Source organism: Histoplasma capsulatum (assembly GCF_000150115.1).
Source record: "Histoplasma capsulatum G186AR genomic scaffold supercont2.6, whole genome shotgun sequence".
Lineage (NCBI taxonomy): Eukaryota > Fungi > Ascomycota > Eurotiomycetes > Onygenales > Ajellomycetaceae > Histoplasma > Histoplasma capsulatum.
The window spans coordinates 1,106,998-1,132,423 of NW_025544806.1; the positions used below are offsets into that span (position 1 = coordinate 1,106,998).

Here is a 25,426-nt window from a genome sequence, read left to right on the forward strand (position 1 = left end):
CCATCTCTCCCCCTTCTCTTTTGCCTTTCTTCCTTCCCCTTCTTGTTCCATTTTACTTCTATTTTTCGTCTCGGCCTCCCACTGTTCGGTAAATCACATCGATCACTAGTTGCTGGCCGCCCTTGTTTCTCCTTCGTTTGCGCGGAAACGACGAGCCGGTTTCTGTATTGAATCGAGGATGCGGGATGAGAAATGGTCAATGTAGCTCGAAGATATAATTGGAGACTCCAGACCATCAGTCGCACTTGTCTACCTCGAGTCGGACCGTAACCATACTTTCCTACAGCCCCTCTTAAGACGACGGAGCATATGTTGATGAAGGCGGACACCTGACCTCAGCTGCGAGTTGCCTTGACAGCAGTTTAGTCATGGCTGAGGCTCTTGATCCCCCTTCTGATGCTCAGCATGTTCAACGGCGCTCCTCTTCACAGACATCTTCGTCTTCCAGAAAAAGTCACAGAAACAAGCCGGCGCGAGCAAAGCCCCTCAAGCGCCTTTCTACCTCCTCCACCAATACGCCAACGGACCTGACGTCATTTCCTTCTCTTTCTCCTGATGCCTCCCCAGAAGGCTTCCGGGGCGAGCCTGCTCTGAATCATGCGTTGAGTCAAGCGTTATTGGCAGAAGATCATTCTCGTCCAAACGGCGATCGAGGTCGTAAAGCAACACTTGAGGGCTTAACGACGTCATTACCACAGATATCTGGCCGTAATGCTCTGTTTAGTGACTCGGTTACAACTCGGGATGTTCCGGGTTCACTCCATCTTGCTAATGACGACCATATTGAGCGCATCATTGCAAGGACTGGAGCTGTGAAATTGGTCCGGCAGTTTGCCAGGGATCTTGCGCTTCGTGATGCTGAAATCTCATCAATCCGTCTGCGCGCAGACGAGCGAGAGAAGGAACTAAAGAAAATGCTCCGTGAAGCGCAAATATCCAACCAGACAATAGAACACAGGCTCTACGTTCTCGAGAATCCCATTGCTAAGGCGATTGTTGATAATACAGAAGGCCTCAGCCCATTAAGTGGGGTGAGAAGGGTATCTCCCACAATTGACGATATGATGAGCCAAGCTATGAGTGATGATGTAGGAGCTCAGGTGCTGGACTCACCGCCCGAAGATGACACCAAGGGGTATGGCAATTTCTGCGACACAATCCGCCCCAACCGAAAAGATAGCGGTCCTCAACCTAGAAGCTCTAGTGCAGGGTCCATATCTCAGAAAAGGTCGTCTACTGCTTTACTTCGTGCCTGGCAGGGGTATGTCTGGGGAGGTGCTACTGTTAGTCGGAAGACCAGTAAAACGAGTAGCATGATGAGTGACTTGGACGAGCAGGATGGTTTGGACGATTTCACGCATATGCAGATCCAACCTGGGAATCGTCGGAAACGTTTAGATGAGCAACTTTTTCAATCCCTGGAGGAAATTTCACCCGCATTCGGCCCTAATGGCACAGGCTCGACAAACCCAAATAATGGAGATACCGCGAGTGTTAATTCTCGTCGTTCTTCAAAATCGTTCGCGTCATGGACCGTCAAATTGTTTGCTGGAAATCCTCACCCTGGAAAAGAAGGTGCTGAATCTGCAAGTGTCAGAAGTCACCCCTCTTCAACTGCTCCAAGTTCCAAGGCTAGGCAGTCCTCAGCCTCCGAGTCATCAAAACCTAGCGGCTCTGCAGTTGCAGCCCTAAAGCGCTTAAATAGCTCGGCCGCTGGACAAACGGGGTCCACAAAGGCATCTAGTGTTCGAGGTTCTAGAACCAACCTATCCGGTGTACGCCGGGATGGCCTTTCCGGTCCTAGAGAAATTGCTACACCTGAGTCCAAAACGTCGGATGGGAATCCGACTGCACTGGGCCCCGTGGAGATGGATCCTATATAATGTGGTGGAATTCCCCACCAACACTCACGCACATATATAAAAATTACCAGCCAGGGGAGTTTCTCACTGACCGGTTTGGTTTCATTTATGACCAAAGGAGGAAGAAGCGGCAGAAGGGATCAGATTCTCCCAACAATGATTCGTCGAGGATCAGCACCACGGAAATAATTAGTAGCTCACGGAGCGATCTGGATCTGAACATTGGTCTTCGCGCCGGCGGCACAGAGTCCTCCTTAGATTCAACGACAGTTGAGGATGCTGAAAATCCAAACATTCCTACCCGACGATGGCAAGATTATTTAAAAATTGCTACAAAGCCAACTGAACTTCTCTCACACACTCCGGAAGCAGGTACTATTGTTTCTGTGTCCAATGCTGCTGAACAGAAACCACGCTCGTCTTCTGTTGCTGTCCAAAAAGGAGGATCAATATCTGTAGTCAATGCCACTCCGCACGCCGCCGCACTTATGTCGCAGGTCGTGTCCAGCAATGCAGAGTTTGCGGGGGCAGGGAATGAAACGTCCGCTACGCTAGTACCAGTCTCGGAACAGGAGCCCGTTAAGCTACTATTGGAACGCCTCACCGAGCTCCACGATTCCCTGCAACGGGACCGTACAGTAAAGTGGAATGAATTTTTGAGGAAAGTTCGTGCGGAACGCCGAAAGGAAGGCGAATCCTCCGATCGACCTAGCGTATCCCTTGCCATGCCTGAAGTGTCACTTGCAGACGGAGAGATCGTAGGTATTACAGGTCTTGGTACTAAGGGTAAAGTCGGACGTGCCAAATGGCGCGAGTTTAGAAACCTCGTCATTGGAGGCATTCCTGTCGCGTACCGAGCGAAAATCTGGTCTGAATGCAGTGGTGCCTCCGCAATGCGGGTTCCCGGGTATTATGATGACCTTGTGAAGGGCAACACCAATCTAGATACTGATCCATCTGTCGTTTCCCAGATAGAAATGGATATTCACCGAACCCTGACTGATAACGTTTTCTTCCGCAAGGGTCCTGGAGTCGAAAAGCTTTACGAAGTCCTCTTGGCTTATTCTCGCCGCAACCCCGATGTCGGGTATTGTCAGGGTATGAATCTTATCGCCGGATCTCTACTTTTGATCATGCCTACTGCCGAGGATGCTTTTTGGATCCTTGCATCGCTCATTGAAAATATCCTTCCCGCCCACTACTACGACCATGGCCTACTAGCGTCGCGTGCTGATCAGCAAATTCTCCGACAATATGTAACGGAGATCCTACCTAAATTATCTGCACATCTTGACGAACTAGGCATTGAACTTGAAGCTTTGACCTTCCAATGGTTTTTGTCTGCATTCACCGACTGTCTGTCGGCAGAAGCATTGTACCGGGTTTGGGATGTCGTCTTCTGTCTCAATAACCCCGCCGCATCCGCTACAACGGCAGCATTGACCTTCCAGACCCAGTCCCACGTTCAAGCTCGCACAGACAGCGCTCAGGGAGGCACCGTTTCGACGACCAACTTGATTTCTAATCCTACCAATTCTCTGGTCGGATCTGCTGCAAATTCGGATGGTGACCGATTAGCCAACTACAGCGGTGGTGGCGGCACTTTCTTTTTCCAGGTTGCTATGGCGCTCCTCAAACTCAATGAACCGCAGCTTCTCACAACATGCTCGACGCCGGCGGAGGTGTATACTTACATCAATCATCAGATGACTAACCACGCAATCAGCATCGATGGACTCATACAGGCCAGTGAGGCTCTGAGGAACGTGATTAAGCGTGAAGATGTGTGTGCGAGGCGCTTTGCTGCATTGAGAGACATGAGGGCGGATATAATGGGTGGTCGGTATGCGGGGAGCATGAAAACAGAGGGCGACTCGATTGGAGGCACTGATGCACAGCAGCTCAAACAGCAACAAATTCCTGCATAACAGATTCTGCATAGACGTTCATTGTGATTGCATTTCCTTACTCGCATTCTATATTTGTATTCTCTCTCACTTTTTCCTTTTCATTTGCTGAATTTTTTATGACAAATATTTCATTTTAGGGATGTGAGATCACCGGCTTGAGGAAGGTAGAAGTTACAAAGACAATAGCGCGTTACTTCATCCCAGATAAATGGGAAGGCGGGCCATGGCATAACATATGACAAGAGACAGCTTGCACAACACTTCTTAAGATTTTCCTTTCTATCACTTCTCATACGACTACACAGGGATACTATTCCTTTTTCCTTTTTCTCCCTACCTAACTTGTCTTTCACTCTACCTGTTTTACTTATTCTTCTATCATAGCGCTGAGATACCCACTCCTTTATCGTTACATTCCTCCTGGTTTCCTAATTTTGGAGTTTCAGGCCTGGATCTCGTCCTTGTTTTGTTGTTATTCCATCATTTTATTATTCCAAACTTTTTTATTCTACTTCTCATATCGCCATATTCCCCGCTTCGCCCGCCACTTTCTGCCATGAAGGCTACTTTGGCATGAACGCCTCGGAGGAAGAAATTGCATGCCAGGAGTAGTTAGATACACAGAGCAATTGAATACGGTGGGACTTCTTTTCTGTATTCTTTTTGGAACACATCTAGAAAGGAAAACACAGCAACAGAATTAAGGGTAATGTTGCTTGTGAATGATGTCCGCTTATTTTTATTTCACAGTTGGTTATTGGTACAAGACAATGGAGGTGATGTTATGATATCTTTACATCCGAGGTGAATTACTTACAATCAACCATTGAGTCACTCCGTCATGCCACTCACTACTCTCACTTGTCCTCCACCGCCCCGTTGAATTCATCTCATCTCTTGCAACTTTTATCATAAAAGGGTTCTCCTATCCTTTTATCTTAAACCTACAGTTTCGTCCAAGTATCCGGTTAACTTACACCTCCAATCTTCCTACCTCAGATACCACACACCGACTGTCTTTTGTCGAGCTTACACTCGAGAAATATAAACTCCATATCCGCGCGATCACATTACCATGGCCTTCCTCAATCTCCCGTCAGAGTTAATCCTAAACATCGCAGACGAAATCCTAAATAACCAAGACCTCAGCAGCCTCTCTCAAACCTGTCGAGACCTCCACTCCCTTCTCACCAATTACCTCTACCGTCGCGACGCACAATCAGGCAATCCACAAGCTCTCTTCTGGGCAGCCTACAAGGGCCACGTCTCTACCGCCCGCAAAGCGCTTCCGCACGGCGCGAACATACATGCAAGGGACACCTCCACCACCTCATTCCCAAACCACTTCCCAGGCCAATCGCTCTCCCGACGATGGGACTCGTGCCCAACAACCCTCCACTTCACTCCTCTTCAAATCGCAACATGTTACCTGCGGGAGAGCATGGTTCGCTTTCTCATTCAACACGGCGCAGACGCCCATGGACCCTTCCCCGCCCACCACGATGGCTACCCGTTACATGTTGTGAGCAGCAACGGGCCCACCAGGCTCGTAAAATTGCTCTTAGAGAAAGGTGCCGAAGTTGACGTGCGCAATTCGAAAGGGTGGACGCCGTTGTATTGCGCCGTGAGGCGGCTTCTTTCTACCCTCACACCGGACAAGGAGATTGCAGCGCGCATACGGCTGTTGTTGGATTACGGTGCTGATCCGGACGCTGCAAGCAAGGCTGGGAAGTCGTCTAGGTTGTTGGCGAAGAAGTGTCGGGATCCGTATGTTCGGATGATGCTGTTGGGGGGGAAAGCGGCGAGGGTTAGCTTGTATGAAGCGAATTTGGAGGGAGCAATTAAAGAAAAGGGCAAATTGAATTGCGAGGTGATCAGTAAATTGGATAATGATAATGATATGGCTATGTCCGTGGCGCCATCGTCCGTGACGGAGCCGAAATGGAAAAGGACTCGAAAAAGGTCGCAGAAACAGAAGCAGAAGAGGAAACCAAAGACGCAGCTGGGAGGGGGGCATGGGGATATTGAAGGTAAAGATGCAGCTAAAGGAGTAAATATTGGGAGCCAGGTTTCGATGGCACCGGTACAAGTGGTCAAACTTGATGGCATTACCGCAGATGCTACCGCTCAAAGGCAACAGGCTTGGATCAAAATGCGTGCCGAAAGTCCTCGACGTGAATTGGGGCCAACAATGCACAATGAATTATTTCAACCTTTTAGCTGCTTGCATTCACATATTAGATTATTTAGGATAAAGAGAAAGATTGAATGTGGATTGTGCGGAAACACAAGCAAGCAATCCTTTCAATGCCCTGATTGTGAGGTTGTGTTGTGCTCCAACTGTGTTGAATGAAAAAAGTCTACGGGGTTTTTGAAAAACTTATATGGTTTTTTTTAAAATTCCTTTCTTTCGTCTTGCTTTTAGTTATTTTTGAAAAAAATCAAAAGTTTCCATCATTATTGGGTTTTAATCGCTGGGTTCACTTGCCTCAACATTTCCGACGATGGTGCCTTTTGATAAATATCCCAGGCGGACCTAGGACCTGTATCCGGATTTCAGATATTTTTTACCATAGAATTTGAGGGTACGCGGGTTGCTATAAAAAACAATGTATTTTTTCTATTTCGTCCATCTATCCTAGTGAACTCTTATATATATCTCTGGAGGAATTCTAGGAGAATTTGTTTCTGATCTGATCTGGCGTGATCCAAAGGGAGAGCGTGGATAGACGGCAAAATAAGAAGAAATAGTGTGGAATAGGGCAAACATGAACGTGGTGATTGATCCTAGTATCGTCAACAACTAGTAGTATATATCACCATCCCGGTAACATGCCCGCATTTGAAGTGCGTTGCAAATTCTTCAATCTCAATTCTAGGCTCACATTCTCATCCTCCATTCTATGCAGCTCCCGATGCAGTGCCTCATTCTCTGACCGAAGCTGCTGCAATCTCTGCGCCGTTTTTTCACGGAACATTCCATGCTCATCAAGGAGTGCCTCCATCTTATTCCAACCCATACCGGTAGACGCCACAGACGAGCGCCGCACTTCAGCCAGTTCTTCCTCCTTTTGCCGTAGTTTGCTTTCCAGCTCATCAACTGCAGTACGCCATGCTTTGTCCGTCGTGGCGCGGAATGCGGTATTCTGAGTTGCAGCGACGAGTTGGCCCATGAGATCTTCATTTGCTTTTTCAAGCTCGAGCGCCCGCTGCTCCAGGGCTGCGTTCTTCGCAGCTTGGAATAGGTCTGATGTATCTCGTCGCTCAATCGAGATGCTGCTCTTGGGTCGTCGGGGGGGTGTCAGTTGTCCTTGTCCACCGGCTCTTTCTAATCTCTCTATCTTACGTATTGCCTCACAGAGTTTACCACGCAGCACAATGACGTTATGTAAATCGTCGTCGCGCAGCTTTCGGAATGCAGCATGCTCGCGGCGTTCTTCTGCTAGTAAGACACGGACTTTCCTGAGGTTCGCGACATCTTCGTCTCGAATTGCGAAAATAGCTTCATGTCGTTTAGCTGTTGCGGCTTTCTCTGCCTCCAGGATTTTGACCCTTTCCCCCAAGGCTTCATATTCTTCCTGTGAAACGGATATGGTTGGGTTTCCTTGCTCAATAAAGATAATTTTGGACATTAGGGATGAAAGTTGTTTTTCTAGGGGCCCAGGAATTCGAGGAGGCAGCTCTTCATCCTCAGGAGCGGTGGAATCACTGTCCCCTTCTGATCTATGATCTCGTGGAGTGGGTGTTTTCTGGGGAAATTCAACCTCATCCGGCTCGCCTGCTGATTGCTTCGGATCTTCAGAGAGAGTCTGTTTGAGGGGCTTTGGGTGATATTGCGTGCTTTGCGCAATTAGATTCCGCGGTTCCTGCAATTCCGCTGCTTGTATGCCCGCACTTTCGAGCTTCAGTGACAAACGGTCCTGCCGTTGCCATAGCCCAACCTGTGTTTCTTCATTTCCAATCGTCTCACTACTACGATCAGAATCATAGCCTCCCGAACCACGAGAGTCTACCGACATCGACCGAGCGGATAGCGACCGCACAGAGGGTGTTCTGGCAATGTTCGTATTCCACATCGATTGTTATGGGCGGTATAAGCAGGATTGAATAAAGAGCGCAAGAAGAAGTGAAAAGAAGTCTAGTAGTAGAAGTCTCTAGAACTCAAAATACTATCCACAATCAGTAAAAAGTTGGGGAGACCCGTGTAGAAGTAGCTGTTGGCTGTGTGTCCCCTGAGCTCTCCGACAAATTGCCGAAACAAGTTGATACGAAGAGAAAGAACTGTAACATTATTTTGGAGTCCATGATACAGTTGTCGTCCAACTAGGGTAAAGAGCATGGGCGGCAATCCCTTATCAATTTCCTCGCTTCGTCTCAGGCTGACGGGAGGGAAAGTGGGGTGTCGAGTTTCCAGGAGGTTGAGACATTGGCGGTGTCATCTCATCTGGTTTGTATGAAGCGAACGCTCGAGCAACGACCGAGCATATTTTTGATACCTGAAAGCTGCAGGTGGTTTGCTATGTTGTAAGAGCATACGGTTTAATCCAAAGTAAATGAAACCTAGTTGTGCGTAGATGCATATATTGAATGAGGTTCATTGCATCTACCAGGCCCCCCCACCCACGCTCATGGATTCAAGTTATCATGGATGTCTCAACCTAGTTTAGAATTAGTCCTATGGGCTTCATGTTGCGTTGCCCTACGAGGGTCAAAAAACAACTTTCGATCTCCCGATATATTACCACTATTTTCGAACTAAAGAGTCAAAAGCCTCGGGTTTTATAGAACGACTTCTAGGTTGCTGTGCATGATGTCATTGTTAAAAGTCACAACCAGTGTCACAGCTGATTGTTCTTCGGCATATTTCGGCAGAGTGTTATATTTTAAATTGACATGTTATGAAAGTGATATCTATGAGTCGAGATGCACGAAAAAGAAATAGTAAAATATACAAATTCTATCCAGATATCAAGTGAGTACAGACAGATAAGGAATGAAAAATACTAGTAGGAAGAGGCTGCAAGAATGCACAGTTCTCAAAAGGGTGAAGCCTAGGAGCGATGGGTATATATAAACGAACTCCATATACAGAAACATAATGATACAAATAGAAGATGGGCCAACCAGCGCATATTAGGGTACATTTAGGATCCAATGTATGTTACACACTCACTATTTATTCACTTTGAATTTCTTCTTAATATCCTCTTCAGTAAATCGACGTGTTTTGGTCCTAAGCATTGTAGCGATCTCGTCCATGGTCATATGGACTTGATCACCAATGGGAACGAGACATTTTGCCAAGTGCACATAGTCCTTCTGCATCAGCTTGACTGTTAACATGATATAATCAATGTTATGGAATACCAGCGCAAACTCTTCAGAGTAACGCTTTTTCTGCTTGAGGAATGCAACTGGGTGTTCCCGCCAGTGCCTCAGAGGGTTGAGGTGGTGAGAGGTGTGATAGCCGTCATTGAAACAGAAACGGTTGCTCTATGTGTATAGACTTTAGCATAAACTTGGGTGAAAACAGAATGGAAAGTACTTACGGCAACATCTATTAGAGTGATACTTGAGCGAAAGTCGGAATCTGGATCCATTTCATCCACAAAGGCATGTTGGCCCCAGTTGCCGACCATCAATCCCACTCGTAATTGCAAGAGTGGGAGCGCAAATACGAACAGTGTAGCTTTCCAATTAACTTTGAAAAGGAGGAAAATAGCAAGGTAATTTGAAATTTCCCAAAATGCAGCTTTTATAGCTAATCTCGTCTTTGACGTGCGGAGAAAGTACAATGGTAGCTCCAGCCAGATAAAGAACATGAATCTACCAACGTAGCATAGGAAATCACCGAGGTCGTCCCGCTGATAGCGAATGGTGGAAGAGAGGTCGCTAGGACCGTTGCCTTCGACATGGTGATGTTTGACGTGATGATAATAGTACGAGTTCCAAGTGTGGCCCATCAGCGGATTTGTGATGTAGGGAAACAACGTATCAAGCCATGAGTACTTCCGAGCAAGAATTCCTCCCATGTGAATGTGTTGGTGCATCATGAGAGTATATGTTCCCACGTAATAGGATTGCATGATCCAGTGAAAGACTCCATGGACCCAATTGAAGTGGTAAAACAGAAAAATGGCGCTTGGAACGGATGTAGCAAAGTATAGGAGGAGATGCGTTAGCATTACCACATCTGTTTCGACACGGACAATCCTCCGGCCAACGTTGACATACGGCCGCAATATATATTCATCAATAAGGTGGGGGAGCTTGATATCTTTGAAATCCCACCCAACAAAGATAGTTGGTTCGAAATCTTTGTGCTGAGGATTGTTGAATGCAGACAACGTTTCAACTGTGGCATTGCTGGCTTCGAGACAGCTGGATTCAGCGGGTCCATTTTCTTTAAAATCCTATTAGAACAGTATGAGATGCAATCCAGCTAAAGATTCTTACTGTTGGACCTCTGTCTCGTTTCACATTCATCGATACCGAGCGTATCCGTTCCGCTTGGTCCACTTCCCAGAGATGCCACAGCTTGGCTCCTTAGCATGGAAGCATCGCCAAACAATTCCTGGAGGACTATTAGATCTGACCGTGTTAAGTTAGGATCTATAGTATCCATGATTGAAAGAGAGGGATAGTAACTGGAAAAATCGACTCGCAAAAACAAACAAAAAAAAATGAAGAGCAAATCGAAAAAAAAGGGATATACACGCAGAGGAGCTCATCCAAGCGGGAAAAAAAAAGACAACGGGCCGGATAAGGCTATTTTTGCACGCCGGCAGACTTAGTCCTGGCCATAAATTGTTGGGCGATTGGATTGGTTCGTGCCCTCTACCCTCGGCATTCAAGTGATTTGCTTCGTAAGAAAATAGAGGGCTTGATCAAGCATTTTTCCTTCCCTTTTCCCCTTTCGGCGCAGCATTTCAATAGCCCCCGGCTGCCGGGAAGGCTAGTGGCAGGCCCTTGAGCACAATGGTTGAATATTAGGCGGCAAAACAAGTTCGTGCTGCATGCTTCTGCCCAGGCCGTTTGGCACTTTGACAGGACGTCAGTGGCCCCAGGATGACATTGTCTTGCTTGGTTGTTATTTGTTTGTGCACTGCTGGGCTGGCTGTCAAAGTTTGTATTGGAGGATGGAAAATTAAGTCTTGCACAGGCTAGAAACTTATGTGGTAAGCGTGTCATAAGGTGGCAAGCCCCCATTTTTTGGCTGTCAAATTAGGCACCAAGGCCTCATAACTTCTGCGATGAGCACTGGATATATTTTTGAGCTCTGTATTGAGATTTCCATTTATATTTCTAGTGCGTGCAAGGACTTGTTCCCGCGACCTCCGTACAGATCTCTATCCAGGCTCACTCTTCTCTCATCAATTCGATTTGGAGAGACTCCTGGTCTTTTTCAAGAAAGGATGCAAAAAGGCACTTTGGTCATCCTGAAGGCAGCGAAAATTAAAATTGAGCACTCCGTAGCTTCGAAATCTTCGTGCCAGAACACAAAACATGGGGTCTACATTACCGTGGGCGTTCAGATTATATCCTAAGAACTGGGACTTGTTTTGTTGTGCCTATGGATGGAAAATTTGAAAATTGTTGCTAAAGATTTGATAGTGGAGTACACTAGCAGAGTCCGTGTATAGATTCACGGCTGGAATTGACATAGCGATGTAATAGGTTTGATTTTGACAATAGATCTTACAAAATGTACTGGGTTTCCTGAGGCGAATATTCATCGTGGGTATAAGAACGCTTGCTTTCGAATAAAAAACATCCAAAACATATATTAGGAATCCCCGAAAATCTACTGAAATACGTATACCATTCCCCCACGATCGACGCTGATAGCCATCCCATACGGAACTTCCAAGAGGGCAACATCAAGAATGGAGTCAAGATGACTTTTCAAAAGTTGTTGCTGTTGTAGGCTGATTACCGTACTTCGGGGAGGACGGCTGGAAGCAGTGGGTCCAGCACTCGAAGCCTTGTCCCCACGCTTTTTTGTAGAGCCCTGCCCTTTGCCACCGCCATTAGGAGAAGTTGCAGTCATCGGCACCCACTCAGTGGTGATGGATAATGAAGGAGTAGGGTGTGTTGTGTCGTATCGTGGTTTCTGGGCGATCCCGTCAGGCACTACTCCCAATCCACTAATTATCATTGAAGCATCCGGATGTGTGGTATCCCAGAAGCGAACTTTCCTATCCGATCCACCAGATATTAAGAATCCGCATTTAGATCCTTCCAGGCTATTCTCAGGTACGTCAAGACCGACTGCAATGGCCCGGATGCCACCGTAGTCGCTGCTGCTAGATGAAGGGAAGATGGCCCCATTTCCAGCACTTGGCTCAACGCCAGCAGGCGACGTAGGATTGCCAGCAAATCGCCCGAGCATACCTTCGGGGCGATCTTCATCAACACGCCAAGGTTCATAGTTCTTCCAGCTAGTATCTGCTGCCAGGTGGATATTTTTCCGTATGCTGGGGTTGGGAACGTCGTCAGCTGCATTAGCCTTATTGGCGGGTGCCGACGATGTCCGGTAAACCTCTCTGCATTGAACCTTATCAATATCCCATACCATAATTTCAGCGTCGCTGCTGCCTCCTACTACGCATACCCACCTCCCTCGTCCTTTAAGCGGGTGTATAAGCAACCTATGAATAGGGGTTCCAGCGGGAAGGCCCCATGATTTCACTCGTAAGCGAAACCGAAGATCCCAGAGGTCAAGGATACCATGCGATGTACCGAGAAGGAGCCAGTTATGCTTCCTGTCCAAACAGAATGTCGTGGGAGTTCCATGATGGATTGCATTTTCCAGGGTGTACAACAAGGTCATCGTTTTTAGATCTAGTGCGTAAATTCGACACTTGTTTGTGGCAATAAGAAGGATTGAATGGGCCTCAGATCGATAATGTTCCATCCAAACGGCGTATTCGCCAACAATATTTGAAAGGTAAGACAGGTTATATTCGCGGACGACTTGCGGTTTGCCGTAGCGAACAGCATCATTGATATTACGATAATCGATCCTAACGGCATGAATACTCCCGTCCGTAGCTGCGGAGACAAAGGTATGAGTGTTTTCAATGAAGGTAACACATTTTACTTTCGCACCACTGTTGTGACGGTGAGTTTGTCGGGAACGTGGAGTTACGTTTTTTTCCAGTCTTGTGGTATCCCATATTTTCAGCGTCCCATCGTCTGACGCTGTGACGAAAAATGCGTGATCTGGAGCAACGACAACGCGGTTGATGGATCCGCTATGCTCACCGAACATTGCAACCAGATTTCCTTGGGGCCTCCAAGGCTTATCTGGCGACTGGAAACTGGCTTTCTTGATAGGATGATGAGCGCTGACCGGAGAAACTGTAGGTCCGAAATCATATAAGTCTATAGGGTAATTCTCAGCAAATACTGCATCTAGAAGTTTTAGTATTGTCGGGTCGTTGCCGCGATATGTGTGGTTTGTGCGATTTTGTTGTGGTACTTTTGCTGGAAGGTTCGAGTGATACGCCATCGAAAGCGGTGACGGCAAGTGCTGTTCTCTTTGGAAGGGAGCGTCTACTTTTCCGAAGGCGTTTGTTGACGTGGTGGAAGTTTCGGCATACGCTTTTGCGGTTTCATTACGGTTGAGAAGGCTTATAGCCGAAGGCCGGCGATAGACCTCACCGCCTGGGAGGGCTACCGAAAGGTTGTCAGGATCGATGCGCTTCAATGAACGATCGCGTGCCGATGGAGGTTGTGGTCGGTGTCGATGAGTGACATCCCTGTGCTCCACATCTGATTGGGATCTTGAAGAATCCTGTGATCCAACTGGAGGGGTCGGTGACAACGATTCAGGCGAAGCTGGGTCTCGGATATTTAGTTGCACTCTAAGAGAACTTCCACTTTCCATCCGCCCACTGCCCCTTGGTATGAGATTTTTACGGCGCGATCCAGGAACGGAATCAATTGTTGTTGAAGCGTCAAGAAGTGCATCAGCAATTGTATGAACTTTTCTTTCGCCAGCTGGTGCTTTCGATTTGTCAGGCGACGACCGTCGTTGTGGCAAGTCTTGATGTTTTTCAAAAAAGACCGTTTGCAGAGTAACACCGTGCTGACTTAAGGATATAATGTGGGACAAGCCGGGATTTGAGCTGGTATCTCCTTCCTTTGCTCGTCTTGTGGCAACTCGCCATATGTATTCCTTGAGAGCTAATAATTTGAATTCGTCCTCCTGGGTCATACCAATATTCCTTAAGCGAGAAAGCCATTGTTCATCTTCGTCATTTTTTGTGATCGCGCTCGATGAGCCACTGCTGCCACGCTGCCTTATCTTTCCAGCACTTGACGTACGTGGGCTGCCTAGATCAAACGTCCCGTCTCGAGTAGCGGCCTTCCAAAAGATACCTTTCTCTGATTTAGTTACCCATATCAATAACATATCGTATACGCTCTTGGAGAGTGGCTTTTTCAGTGCGTCCAACAGCTGAACTTCAGAGATGTTTGTTGTGTTAGTTTTGAGAAAGGGACGAACAAGAGGTGTTATAATGGAGTACGTATCGGCCGGAGAAAGGAATGTTGTTGAAGTGACAACAAAATGGACAGCCGCTTCGCGTATCCATATGCTAGGGTGGATAAAAAATCGTACTGCAATATGGAGGAGGTCCCACGTCGTTGATCGCTGAAATAGTCCCAGTTTGGCCATACGAGCAAGAGAGCGAAGAACTCTCTCCACAACGAACTCTTCTGGATCAGTCATAGATTGGACCATGAGAGGTAAAATAAACTCTTCCAAACTTGTGCTTCCTACATATGTTGCGACTCCAACCACTGCCTCAAAAAAAGCACATTTGAGTATCCAATCTTTATCATTCAAATACGTATTCAGGTGACTGAGAATCACCTCATTTGCCTTCGGATTGCCGAAGAAGACACAAAGACTGGAGACTGATCCAAGGAAGGCACGACGAACAGAAACATCATTGTCTGTAAGTAGAGCTTTCGTATGAGTTTCGAAGAATTCTAGGAGATCAATTCGAGCAACATCATAGAGATTATGATAAGATACATCTTCGGTCCAACCTTTTTCTGTGCTTTCAGGAACAAGCGACCCAAGGCGTATATCTGAGCGCAAAGCCTGAATCATATCTAGCACCCGAAGGGAAGTTTGTGCAAGTGAAGCGATGCAGGATGCATATGCCGCCCTAACAATAGGGCTAGGATTTGAATTGGGACCAGGTACAAAGGGCTGTAAGCGGGGAAAGATATACTCCGGGAAGATGTAAGCATTAACTGGAGAAACTACCCGGACCATCGCTAGAAGTTGGGTCAGCGTCCGAATAGCAGCCACTTTGACCAAATCTGAGCGATCCGTAAGTAAAAACATCACAAAAGGCAAAATCCTGTCGAGCTTCGCTTCGTCAGGAACCCTTTCAGCGAAAGCTAACAGGATATCACAGGCTTTCACTCTAGCGGAGGCCTTGGCGGTATTTCGGAGACTTGAAACAACAAGTGTGAGAAATATCAGTGTTCCATCATTCGAATCTGACTGAGAAGTTAGAGGTTGATTGCCATGGTTCGGCAAATCGAGTTGAAGGGGGAAAATAGGATAGTTAAGTGTTGGAAGAGTAAGATTTGATCCATCAATAGCAGGTTTGACATCAACGCCAAGAAAATAAGATATCTTGTCAAAATCCAAAAAGGTTTTGTTAATTCGTTCATCAGCTTCTCGCAGATCACCGGGACTAAGCTCAAGCCGGGCACGACCAGACGAAGGGTCAGTAATGAGTCCCATGTATTGGTGAAGAAAACTGTAAAAATATTCAGGAAATGCCTTGTGGCGCCAGAAATTGAGGCATTCCTCCGCTGAGTACCTGGATTCGGGGTCGACGCGGATCATATGAACAATCAGATCCCTTATATCTGGATCTTCAATCTTTGACAGGTGGCTATGTTCCGGATCGTATTCCCCCTTTCGGTATTTATAAAGTTGACTGAGCGTAAAGATTGGCGACTCAAGAAATAACTCAGCAATCACGCAACCAGCGCTAAATATGTCCATTGCCCAGTTTACTCCTCTACTCTCTGGCTCTTCACCGGCTATGAGGAATCTTTCGGGGGCCAAGTAACATGTCCGCCGGCCAGAGGTATCAAAATAGAATGAAAAATCGGCCGGATTATCTTCTGGAAGGAATGTCGGCTTAAATGACGACGAAAAATCCGACAAGTATAGCCAGTTCCAGGATGTCACAAGCAAATTTTCCGTTTTTATATCTCCGTGGTAAACGTCATGGGAATGGCAATCGCGGAGGGCGGAAAGCAGTTGGTAAGCTAACCATTTCTTCTCGATATCCTCAAGGAATGGGCGTGTGCTTCATAGGGTTAAACAGGGGCTGTCTACATCAGGAGAATCGGAGATCAAACATACCTCATACGATCGTATAGTGAACTGTGGATATATTGACGAACTAGATAACCACCAGTCCCGGTCTCAAGTATCCGCTGATACCCTAGGGCATTAGGAACATCTTCCAGTATATCTCGTTCATCTATTGGAATATGGTTAGATTGCGCTAATAGTTGTATCATAGAAATTTAAACATACGTAGAAGGGCCTTGACATATGGGTCCAATTTCATGCTCGGATACGGTTTCATTATCACTTTAACGAAAACGAGACCATTTCTGTGCCTAGCACGAATGCTCTTCATGAACCTGGCGGTTCCCAAGGACTTTTCGTATACGAGGTCCGCGAGCTCTGGGACGTCGATGCCCGCAGAGCCAGCGGAAAGCGTGGTAAGGGAATAGCCCTGGCCCATAATGTCTTTCGGAGATCAAACTCTATCATGACAGTAAATCGCAAACTGATGGCATGACAACTATCCTCTACTTGGCATATCTTGGGTAAAAGAGTTTCCTTATATGTGGGAATGATCCTGAAATAGAAGGCCTGAACTCCAAACCGCGGCAGAGACCTGTCACGATGAACCGATGTCGTCGTCGGCGTGAGCAGACGACGTTGAGCGAGAGATGAAAGAGAGCTTGCCCTATGACGTTCTGGAAGGTCTCGTTGGATGATTAGATAAGCAGAGAATCACGTGGTGTTTAGGTGTTGTCTTGTGTTGGGGGTTTTGGATTGGTTCGTCCCCTCTACTACGAGCGTGGTGTGAGAGAGCTCTTTTGCCCCAGTGGCCTAACAGTCCAGATTGCCTGTAACGGAATGCAACAAGTTGTTTCGACGCAGTATACTATCCATGAATAAGATTACATAGCATAGCCTATCTTGAGTTTGAGGTGAAAAGCGAATTGCAGTATGCCCAGCTTGATAAATGTCTATAAGATTTATTTTTGAACTTGCACTGGCTTGAATCTTCTTGGAATCGGCTAAGATTGGAACAAATCGCGCTAACCTTATTTTAGAATGCTTCAACGACGCGTTCTCCTGTCAACTGGCCTAAATACTATCTTGCAAAAGCATCACTGAGTGAACATTTGTATAGATCATAATATGTTCGTTAGGTGTTTCTGCCTCTATTGGTTTTCTCTTTATAAGTGTGGATAATAAATCCGAAGGAATGCGTATATTGGTGATATTGGACAAGCTGTAATGACACGTTGCCAATGCATTTTTGAAAGAGGCAAAATGAGCTAACACGTAAACGTACCAGTTAACAAGAGTAAGTATTAGAGACAGAATGAGTAAAGTTTTGGGATATATTATATTGCCTTTCGGAGTGTTGAAAACCTTCCGTGTTTGAGTTAAGATTGACCAACCTTGAGACATCGAAACAATCATGTGCCCTCAAGTTTTGTCGATTACACAACCAGGCAATGATGGATTTGAGATCCCCAAGATTTCTGCTGATGAGCCCATTGGGTCAATGATCCGGAAGCTTTCGAAGTGAGTGACAATTGCCAAAATTTTGAACCGTAAGATGTAGACTGACATGATTCCAGGTACATCATTCAAGCGATTCCAGATACACCGTATAGTTTTGACCAGATGCGGGGAACAGCAGCAGGGTCCCCTTTAAAGAAACTAGCAATATCTCTGGCTGACGAAGTACATAACCCTGCTCTTATCAAAGCTCTAATGTACGAACACATTCATAATGCAGCTATTTGAGAAGAATTGACCTAACGAACTGCAGGATTTTAAAATGGCATTTTTGTAGCCAGGAAGATGGTTATTGGGGTCTTAACGAGAGTCGAGGATTTGCGTGTGAATTTGTTGCCTGGCAGTTTTTAACATACCTAACCCCTAGGGATATCATTGAATATCTGCTCGATGAACTTCCGGACACATGGACCCTGCCAACATCTGAAGTTGGTATCCAAAGCTATGTTGAAGAACCATTCAGCACGCGCAAAGCAGACTCAAGTCAAGATGACTATGAATGCAGACCACTATTATATCACGCTAGACCTTTTTCGCGTCTTTTTGGTTATGGAACAAGAACCGTTAAGAATTCGCAGCGAAGCAGCTATAACACCGGTGCAAACCCTTCGGGATCTGAATTCGAATCTGACGAATATGGCATATTTGCCGGTTTTAATGCTCTGGAAATCGCGATAATTGCAAACGCAAAGAAGTTCGTATCGCAGACAGTGGTCCAGGAAGTGGTCAATGGGATGTGGACGGGAGAAATAATATTGTGGGATACTTTGAGCGTTCATTCAAAGAAAAAACCACAGCTGTTCCACAAAAGGTATGGAGATAACCGTTTCGAACACAACGCCGTTCAAGCTAAACGCCCAGCGTTTCTGACAACTTGGACCTGAAAGAATGACCGATCCATATTGCCGATTGCGGGTCCCCGTCTATCGCAAAACCTTCGAGGCTGTGTTTTTCTTGTCATTTATCGCTTTGTACTACTATGTTCTGATGGCTAGGGACCCTCTGCGAATCAGCCCCGTCGAAATATTGCTGTATATTTGGATTTCCGCATTTGCATACGACCAAATTGGCGGATTATCGGATACTGGGATCATGTTCTATCAAAAAAATTTCTGGAGTCTATGGAACCTAGGAATAATTGGAACAGGGTTTACATTTCTTATTGCTCGTAAGTTTACCAGGCACAATCCTGACTTGCCCGGTGGATTGCATCTTCTGGGATGCCTTGGGTACTCTTGCCCTCTGAAACCCCGTTGTGGCGTAGTAGTATTCATAGTGATGCCAAAATCAGTAGCCCTGCTTGACATGAATCCAATTGATCAGAAACAGCCAGGGCCTCTCTGCTAACGGGGTTTTCCGAAGGTATCATCGGATTGAGTCAAGGAAATGCATATATCACGGACACTTCTTTCGATATCCTGTCGCTAGAAGCATTATTTTTGGTTCCGAGGCAAGCTCAATGTTTCATCTAAGTGCACCGCCACTATTGCTTGCATCTAATAGGAATAACAGGGTCTGCTCCTTGATGAGCCTGAATTCTTACTTTGGTAGCTTGGTTAGTAACTCCTCAGCCACACAATTTTACGCACCGGATGCATGTGTACTGTTACTGATTATGCATAGATACCCGTACTCAAGGAAATGGTACATGATTTTCCACACGCCTCAACTAGGTCATCTCTGGTGCTAACGCCATGAGCGGGCTTAGACGAAGGCCCTCCTAAAGTTTCTCCCTGTGGTCGCGATCCTGTATATTGGTATGGGTGTTCGTTCCTGGTCCGCTATTCCGTCATGGACTGAGTGGAAATCCCAGTCAAGGCGGTCACTAACTACTCCACCAACATGCACTCAGGCTTTCTCACCACTTTCACGATGTTAGCAAGGGATCGATTGACACCGCTGGAGATGTCATGGATTTTAGTCAAAGCCTTCTTTGGGTAAGGCTGCTAAAAGTTTCCCTAAAATTGGTGAGGCTTGCAACGGCAATGCTAACGGAATCGTATCAAATGTGATATTGAATAGGTTGGATGCACGTGGATTTGTAAGTTGTTCTTGCACCAGTGTCCTCGCCAAGCATCGACTACTCCATGCAAAACAGCAAGTGGCTGAAATCATTGGATATTAGGACATCGCCCACGATGTAAGCCCCTTGCACTCCCGCGGTTGTTGCTGCAGCCCAATTTGAAATCGCAGGGATTTCCAAAATATCGATTGGCTATCGCGTTTAGATGTTTTTGACGCTAATTTCTTTAGATTTCGCCTCTTTTCGGCTATCCCCTTATGTAAGCCTGCCGTTCCCATCCTGCACATCTGCGCATCTGCACCGGATCACGTTCAAGACAATCGCATTCCCTCCCCCCCCGGCAGCACCAACATTGGCCCTGGCGGGCCGCTTTTGCTCCGTGGTGCTACGTTGGCCTATCGATTTCTTTGTTCTTTCAATTCATATTCGTTATTTTACCTTCACTCACACCTGCAGCTTTCTTCGGCCAACTTGTACCGGATAGTGACTGGCCGGGGTGTCCGTTTGTGCACGATTTTCTAACTCAATATGTGCATCTAGGTTGGTATTCGTCTGCATGACGAACATTCTCTTGATATCTTCGGTTACGAGTTTAATGAGCTTGAGCCTAACAGAGGTATGTCAGTCCTTCCGTGGCCAGACACATGCGGATTGAAGCCGCTAACTAACCTGTGTAGATTATGGCCCATGCTCGAGAGGAATATTTCTTCCAGTAAGTTGCCCTACATGATTTAACTTTTGCCTCATTAATTGCGCACCGCCCCCTCCACCCCACGCAACTCTGCTGCTAACTTGCGTTTAAACTCTGCGTAGACTGTCCGTTTATGTACTAGATAGTGGTAACTCCCGGCGCCTAACTTGCTTTCTGCCCCCACTTGTCAGTAATAAATTGACAATACCCTTGTATTAGCTGCCGATATGTGTGACAGTAAGACTGACATCGTTTGCTGCAAGAACCTGATACCGCTTTTCTGCATTCGCCCTCTCCGGCTATTCTTATCAAATGAATCGATCCGCCGAGTCCGTATAGTCCTGTTGAAGGTAACTCACTCGCCATTTGTGGGCATCATTCTTGCATATGAAAGTAGTAGACGCTATGTCACTCGGAAGAACCGCCCTTCAGTGGCAACTTCGTCATCTCTTTCCCCTGCGGTAAGTCAAAAAAGAATTACGGCGCACAAAGTGTCACTGTGTCGTCCTCAAGGCTTTTCTCGCCCTGCGCCTTTGCCGGTGAGAGAAAGAGTGCCTACGACTCCCAGCCATGTCCTAAGTGGAGGAGATCCGGGACCGACCGCGGGCCCAGTTCGTCTGGCGGATGTGGTCCAAACTATGGATGGCCTACGCAGCTAAATCGAACAGTTAGCTGCAGCTGTTTCTTCCAACAAGGGCCATTGAAAGTGCAGCATTTCCACAATGCAGCTCTGGTTAAAAGACCCTATGTCAGAAACGAGGGCAGGTATTTAATGTATTTTCAATGTTCTTTGTAGGTTGGGAAAATAGGTTCCTGGGTTGTTAACCTGGATGAGGCTGCGTTGTGGCTGTTGGTTCCGGAATTTTCCACGCACATCCCATCCACTTGTTTTAATAGCCACATTTGCGAATTGATCCGCTTGTACACGCCTCGCGCCTCATTCCTCCCCCAGTAGATCTCCCGCATATACCTCGCCTACTTACACCCTCGCCGTCAGGCCAAAAGGGGCTCAAGCAGAAGGGCATCGTGCTTGATCTAGGCAAGGCTTATAGGGACTCATTGACGCCCGAACCGATACAACCAAGAACCGACTGTGCCTGTTGCGTTCGTTTAAACCTCCCTTATTTGTTCAAATCACTTAGTGCTGCCCAGGATTGCGTCCAACTAAACCGTTACAAGTGCTCAGACTTGTAAGACTGGATGCATGCGCAACCACTCTGTCGGGTTCGCCTATTCCAATTTGGGATCCATCATTGCCGTTCGAATTCTCTGGCTGATGCACATTCCTGGAGCTGTGGCAGGGCTTTTTTTTTTTCCTTTTTGTTTTCGTTTTCCGTTTCCTTTTTTTTTTTTTTTTTAATTTTATTTCGTTCTATGCAAGATTTTCGTCACGCCATCCCCCGACCTCGATCGTGCGTCCCTCCCTCACTCCACATGCCTTGGTACCTAATCATGACCCTGATGCACGGCCGCGGTTATCTGGCCGTTGGGTTCGCTGCCCTCACATAGGTTTTCTTTTTTCTAATTCCTTTCCCAAATTCTGCCTTGCTGGCATTTTGTGGTTGGTATTTTTTACTTTTCTGGTTACGCTCCGTATGGAACACCCGTTCTTCAAGCCAACTTTCGACAGTCTTGAACCCTGCAATACATCATGACCTTTCATTCATTAATGGAATGTAGAAGAACGGTTTTCGGGTCAACCAACAAAAGGTGCATTGTTTTATATGAGGCTTGTTGATCTCCAACTTTTTCTGAAATATATATCCCAGCGCCCCTCTTCAATTCTTACTTAGTTATTCACGCTTGATGTTTAATACATTCTTTCCTTATTTTGCGATACTCGTTTAATTGACATCATATACATTGTACTCAAGGAAGGCCATCTGTGGTGATTGAGTTTGTTGATCTCAGTTATGGACCTTGTCCCTAGGTCTCATGCCACGCTCTCCCCGCATTTTTGTTCTACTCCTGGGCAATCCATGGTTGCGAATATCTCCCCATATCCTACTCTTCCACAAAGCTGCGAACAAACCGAAATCGTCCCAGAACACTCACCGATAGCTATTGGGCTTGGCATATTCGGTAGCCCACAAATGTCGATGTGCTCGTCTCGGCAATCGATACTCCAACATTCTGAAGGATGGCAACGTGGATGCCAACCAAACAGTGCTTTCTCCCCCATAGGGGTGATGTCGGGACTACCTTCGTTTGAGGAGGGTCACTTAATGCTACAAGACACCGCGCAACACCATTCGGATGCTTCAATGGTTTACTCTAACCCTACACACTGCGGTATGGCTAGTAATGCTATGTTCCAGCGATATGTACCTCAATACAACGGCGGCTTTCACTACCCAGCGGTTCCCACTATGAGGCAAGAACATCACTCAATTATAATGCAACAGCGGCAGAGGCAGGTTAACTGCTCGGGTCCTCAGGACTTGGAACAAAATACCGGCGCTCACCCTTTTGAGTTGGACAATAACGCGGAGAATCAAAGCGTAGAGAATAATAACATGCAAAGACCCGCAACAAATAACAAGACTCCTCGGGCCCCTTTACGGTCGTCACGCTCACATGCGACAGTGTCTCAAGTAGACCAAGCAAGGAGTCAACCATTCGGTGTTAGGAAACAGTCAAAGAGAAGAGCCAGTGGAACCGACACGAAGTTTGAGTGTGAGAAATGCGGGATGCGTTTTACCAGGAATTCTAATTGCAAATCGCATATGAAAATCCATGATCCGAATCGAAAATTGCCTTTTAAATGCACTTCACCCGGGTGCACCAAAAAGTTCGGCCGAAAAACTGACCTTACTAGACACGAAGATAGTGTATGTGTTTTTTAATTGAATCCGGCTTTTGTCTCATTGACGGAATTGACATCTGTTTCCAGGTTCATAAGAAACTACGGCAATTTGGTTGTGATCAGTGTGGCCATCGGTTTGCGCGACAGGACACTCTGCGAAGGTGTGTTAGCTCCTAATAAAGGTCCATTTTAATTCCTTTCACTATACTAACGTCAACTATATAGGCATTGCGAAGATGGATGCAGAAGACGGAATCGTCAAGCTCAACGTACGGCCAAAAGCGTGCCAACAATGCCCCAGCAAGCCCCGGCATTTCAATCTCCATCCATCCTATATCCCGACCAAACGAGTACATACCCTGAGGCTGAGGACCAGCAAAAACTAAATGCGTCCTTTCTTTCTCCATACCTCGATGATACCACTAATGCATTTCACCAATACCTATGAAAATACACGCTACTGATCCGGCTCTTCTCTCTCTCTCTTTTTTTTGTCCTCTTCTGTGAACGAGGGCATCTAGTTCACTAATTTTCTCCTGAAAACCTTTATCTTGACAGATATCCAACCAAGAACGCATTTGCTAATGTGATTTTCGCACTGCTCAACGAGTACCGTGGACAGCCACTATTGTTGCCAATGCTTGTTTTTTTTTTTTTTTTTTTTTTTTTTTTTTTTTTTTTCTCGATACATTTTACAGTGCTCATGGCTTCACGGTACATGGCACTTACTAAACATATCTCTACGCGCATACTTCGACAATGATTCTTTGACATTGCTCTTCGGAACATTCCTCAGCGACTACTGCAGGAACATATATATATCGCGGCATCCAAATCTCTTTGATAAAAATAATTTGGGCTTTTCTTTGTTTGACATACCTTCTCCTTATTCCCACATGACTTTATGCTTCATGTACCATTTCTTCCACCAATTTTTTGCCCTATTTTCCGCGCGTTACATATTGTTTATCAGGGGAACTTGACAAAAAATCTGTCGTTCTACGGACAACCCTTCTCGAGTGACATTTTGATAGACAGACTACGTTTGGGTGGCATTTTGTTTCTTTATTGATTTTTATTTTGGTATTTTCGCTGCTTCTTTCCCATTTGAATCGTTTTTTTTTTTCGAATAAATTTAGATGTCGCACAAGCACTGGAAGGCATTTACGCTGATAGTTCATCCATTTCGTATCCTTCATTTTTGTCCCCCCGTCACTTTTTGTTTGCTCTGGGTACTTTCTCTTTTCCTTTGTTCACGCTTATAGTTTTGTCTAACTGCTCCATTGCCTTTTGAAATATGCTTTGGTCTCTACGCGAATGATTTTTTTTTTTTTTAGATCCATGCTGGGCATGGGAAATCAGTATCCCTCTACATGTAGTTAGTTTTCCCTAAAATTGGACCATTTCATACAGATCACATTCTTCTCTCTAATTCACAATGCTTAAATTTCAACCACAGCTGCCTTTACATAGTAAAATAGGCTCTCAATCCGCATCAGTGTTATATCAGAGGGCCAACCACAATGGGCGCCGCAAGATAGAGGTGTTTGTACGGCACACACCTTGTTCGGCATGAACAAGTGAAAACAAGCAACTTCCAACAGAATATTGTAAACATTGGTGTGCGTGCATAAAAAGTCGATCATTTTGGGGTCCAAATGCCAGTCAGTCAGTGCTTTTTATTTTTCATTTTTATTTTTATTTTGGAGTTAAGAAAACAAATTCGAAGTAAACTAACTCAGGCGGCCCGGCCTGGTTGATATGGATGGATATGCACAATTTCTAACTAACTATAACTATTTCATGCGTTGGTCTAAACATCCTTTCGATAAAAACTTGCATTCCAAGCCAATCGTTTCTCGGCTGGGAGATCGATGTCCCTCTTTGCTCCCCGAACCTGATCCATCATGTTTGCTCGGTGATCATGTCAGATGCCGACTCCAGAATGAAAAGCATGATGGCCACTTTGCGGCCGGGCATAACCGACAATTGGCCCCCAACCAACTTCAGAAACTCAGAAAGTGCTATGAGCGTTGGGGGCCGGAAGAGTATTTGATAGTGACAATGAGGATTGTTGTAGTAGTTGTTGCATATTGCATACTTGGGGGCCAAAAAAGCTGAGAATGAAGAAAATCAAGAGGGAAAAAAAGCAAGTCTCAATACCATTGGCCGATATTCTTCGTGTCAACGACCAATTAATCATTGAGGATTTGTGCCGTTTTTGTGATATTTGCTTTTTCAAGAATGATGTTGGAGTT

General features: G+C 46.0%; 7 protein-coding genes across 7 annotated transcripts; 4 read left to right on the forward strand and 3 right to left on the reverse strand.

Annotated features, from left to right (window-relative positions):
* Window positions 1-368: 368 nt before the first annotated feature.
* On the forward strand, window positions 369-3,790 carry HCBG_05089 (small G protein signaling modulator 3; the record flags this gene model as incomplete). The annotated part of the gene is made up of 2 exons (XM_045432138.1): window positions 369-1,862; window positions 1,934-3,790. 2 exons carry the CDS (start codon window positions 369-371, stop codon window positions 3,788-3,790), a joined length of 3,351 nt encoding a protein of 1,116 aa, XP_045287350.1.
* Window positions 3,791-4,847: 1,057 nt separating this feature from the next.
* On the forward strand, window positions 4,848-6,027 carry HCBG_05090 (uncharacterized protein; the record flags this gene model as incomplete). Its single annotated transcript, XM_045432139.1, has 2 exons — window positions 4,848-5,946; window positions 6,014-6,027. The coding sequence occupies 2 exons, from the start codon at window positions 4,848-4,850 to the stop codon at window positions 6,025-6,027; spliced, it is 1,113 nt and encodes a 370-aa protein (XP_045287351.1).
* Window positions 6,028-6,588: 561 nt separating this feature from the next.
* Window positions 6,589-7,791, reverse strand: HCBG_05091 (uncharacterized protein; the record flags this gene model as incomplete). Its single annotated transcript, XM_045432140.1, has 1 exon — window positions 6,589-7,791. The coding sequence occupies one exon, from the start codon at window positions 7,789-7,791 to the stop codon at window positions 6,589-6,591; it is 1,203 nt and encodes a 400-aa protein (XP_045287352.1).
* Window positions 7,792-8,944: 1,153 nt separating this feature from the next.
* On the reverse strand, window positions 8,945-10,397 carry HCBG_05092 (uncharacterized protein; the record flags this gene model as incomplete). Its single annotated transcript, XM_045432141.1, has 3 exons — window positions 8,945-9,265; window positions 9,322-10,175; window positions 10,229-10,397. 3 exons carry the CDS (start codon window positions 10,395-10,397, stop codon window positions 8,945-8,947), a joined length of 1,344 nt encoding a protein of 447 aa, XP_045287353.1.
* Window positions 10,398-11,576: 1,179 nt separating this feature from the next.
* On the reverse strand, window positions 11,577-16,710 carry HCBG_05093 (ubiquitin-binding serine/threonine protein kinase VPS15; the record flags this gene model as incomplete). The annotated part of the gene is made up of 3 exons (XM_045432142.1): window positions 11,577-16,122; window positions 16,179-16,299; window positions 16,356-16,710. 3 exons carry the CDS (start codon window positions 16,567-16,569, stop codon window positions 11,577-11,579), a joined length of 4,881 nt encoding a protein of 1,626 aa, XP_045287354.1.
* An 834-nt stretch (window positions 16,711-17,544) lies between these two features.
* HCBG_05094 (uncharacterized protein) lies at window positions 17,545-21,396 on the forward strand (the record flags this gene model as incomplete). Its single annotated transcript, XM_045432143.1, has 12 exons — window positions 17,545-17,651; window positions 17,708-17,845; window positions 18,016-18,459; window positions 18,536-18,679; window positions 19,161-19,203; window positions 19,272-19,292; window positions 19,357-19,405; window positions 19,902-19,930; window positions 20,212-20,287; window positions 20,582-20,823; window positions 21,159-21,211; window positions 21,360-21,396. The coding sequence occupies 12 exons, from the start codon at window positions 17,545-17,547 to the stop codon at window positions 21,394-21,396; spliced, it is 1,383 nt and encodes a 460-aa protein (XP_045287355.1).
* Window positions 21,397-22,275: 879 nt separating this feature from the next.
* HCBG_05095 (uncharacterized protein) lies at window positions 22,276-23,616 on the forward strand (the record flags this gene model as incomplete). The annotated part of the gene is made up of 3 exons (XM_045432144.1): window positions 22,276-23,193; window positions 23,256-23,329; window positions 23,394-23,616. 3 exons carry the CDS (start codon window positions 22,276-22,278, stop codon window positions 23,614-23,616), a joined length of 1,215 nt encoding a protein of 404 aa, XP_045287356.1.
* Window positions 23,617-25,426: the final 1,810 nt, after the last annotated feature.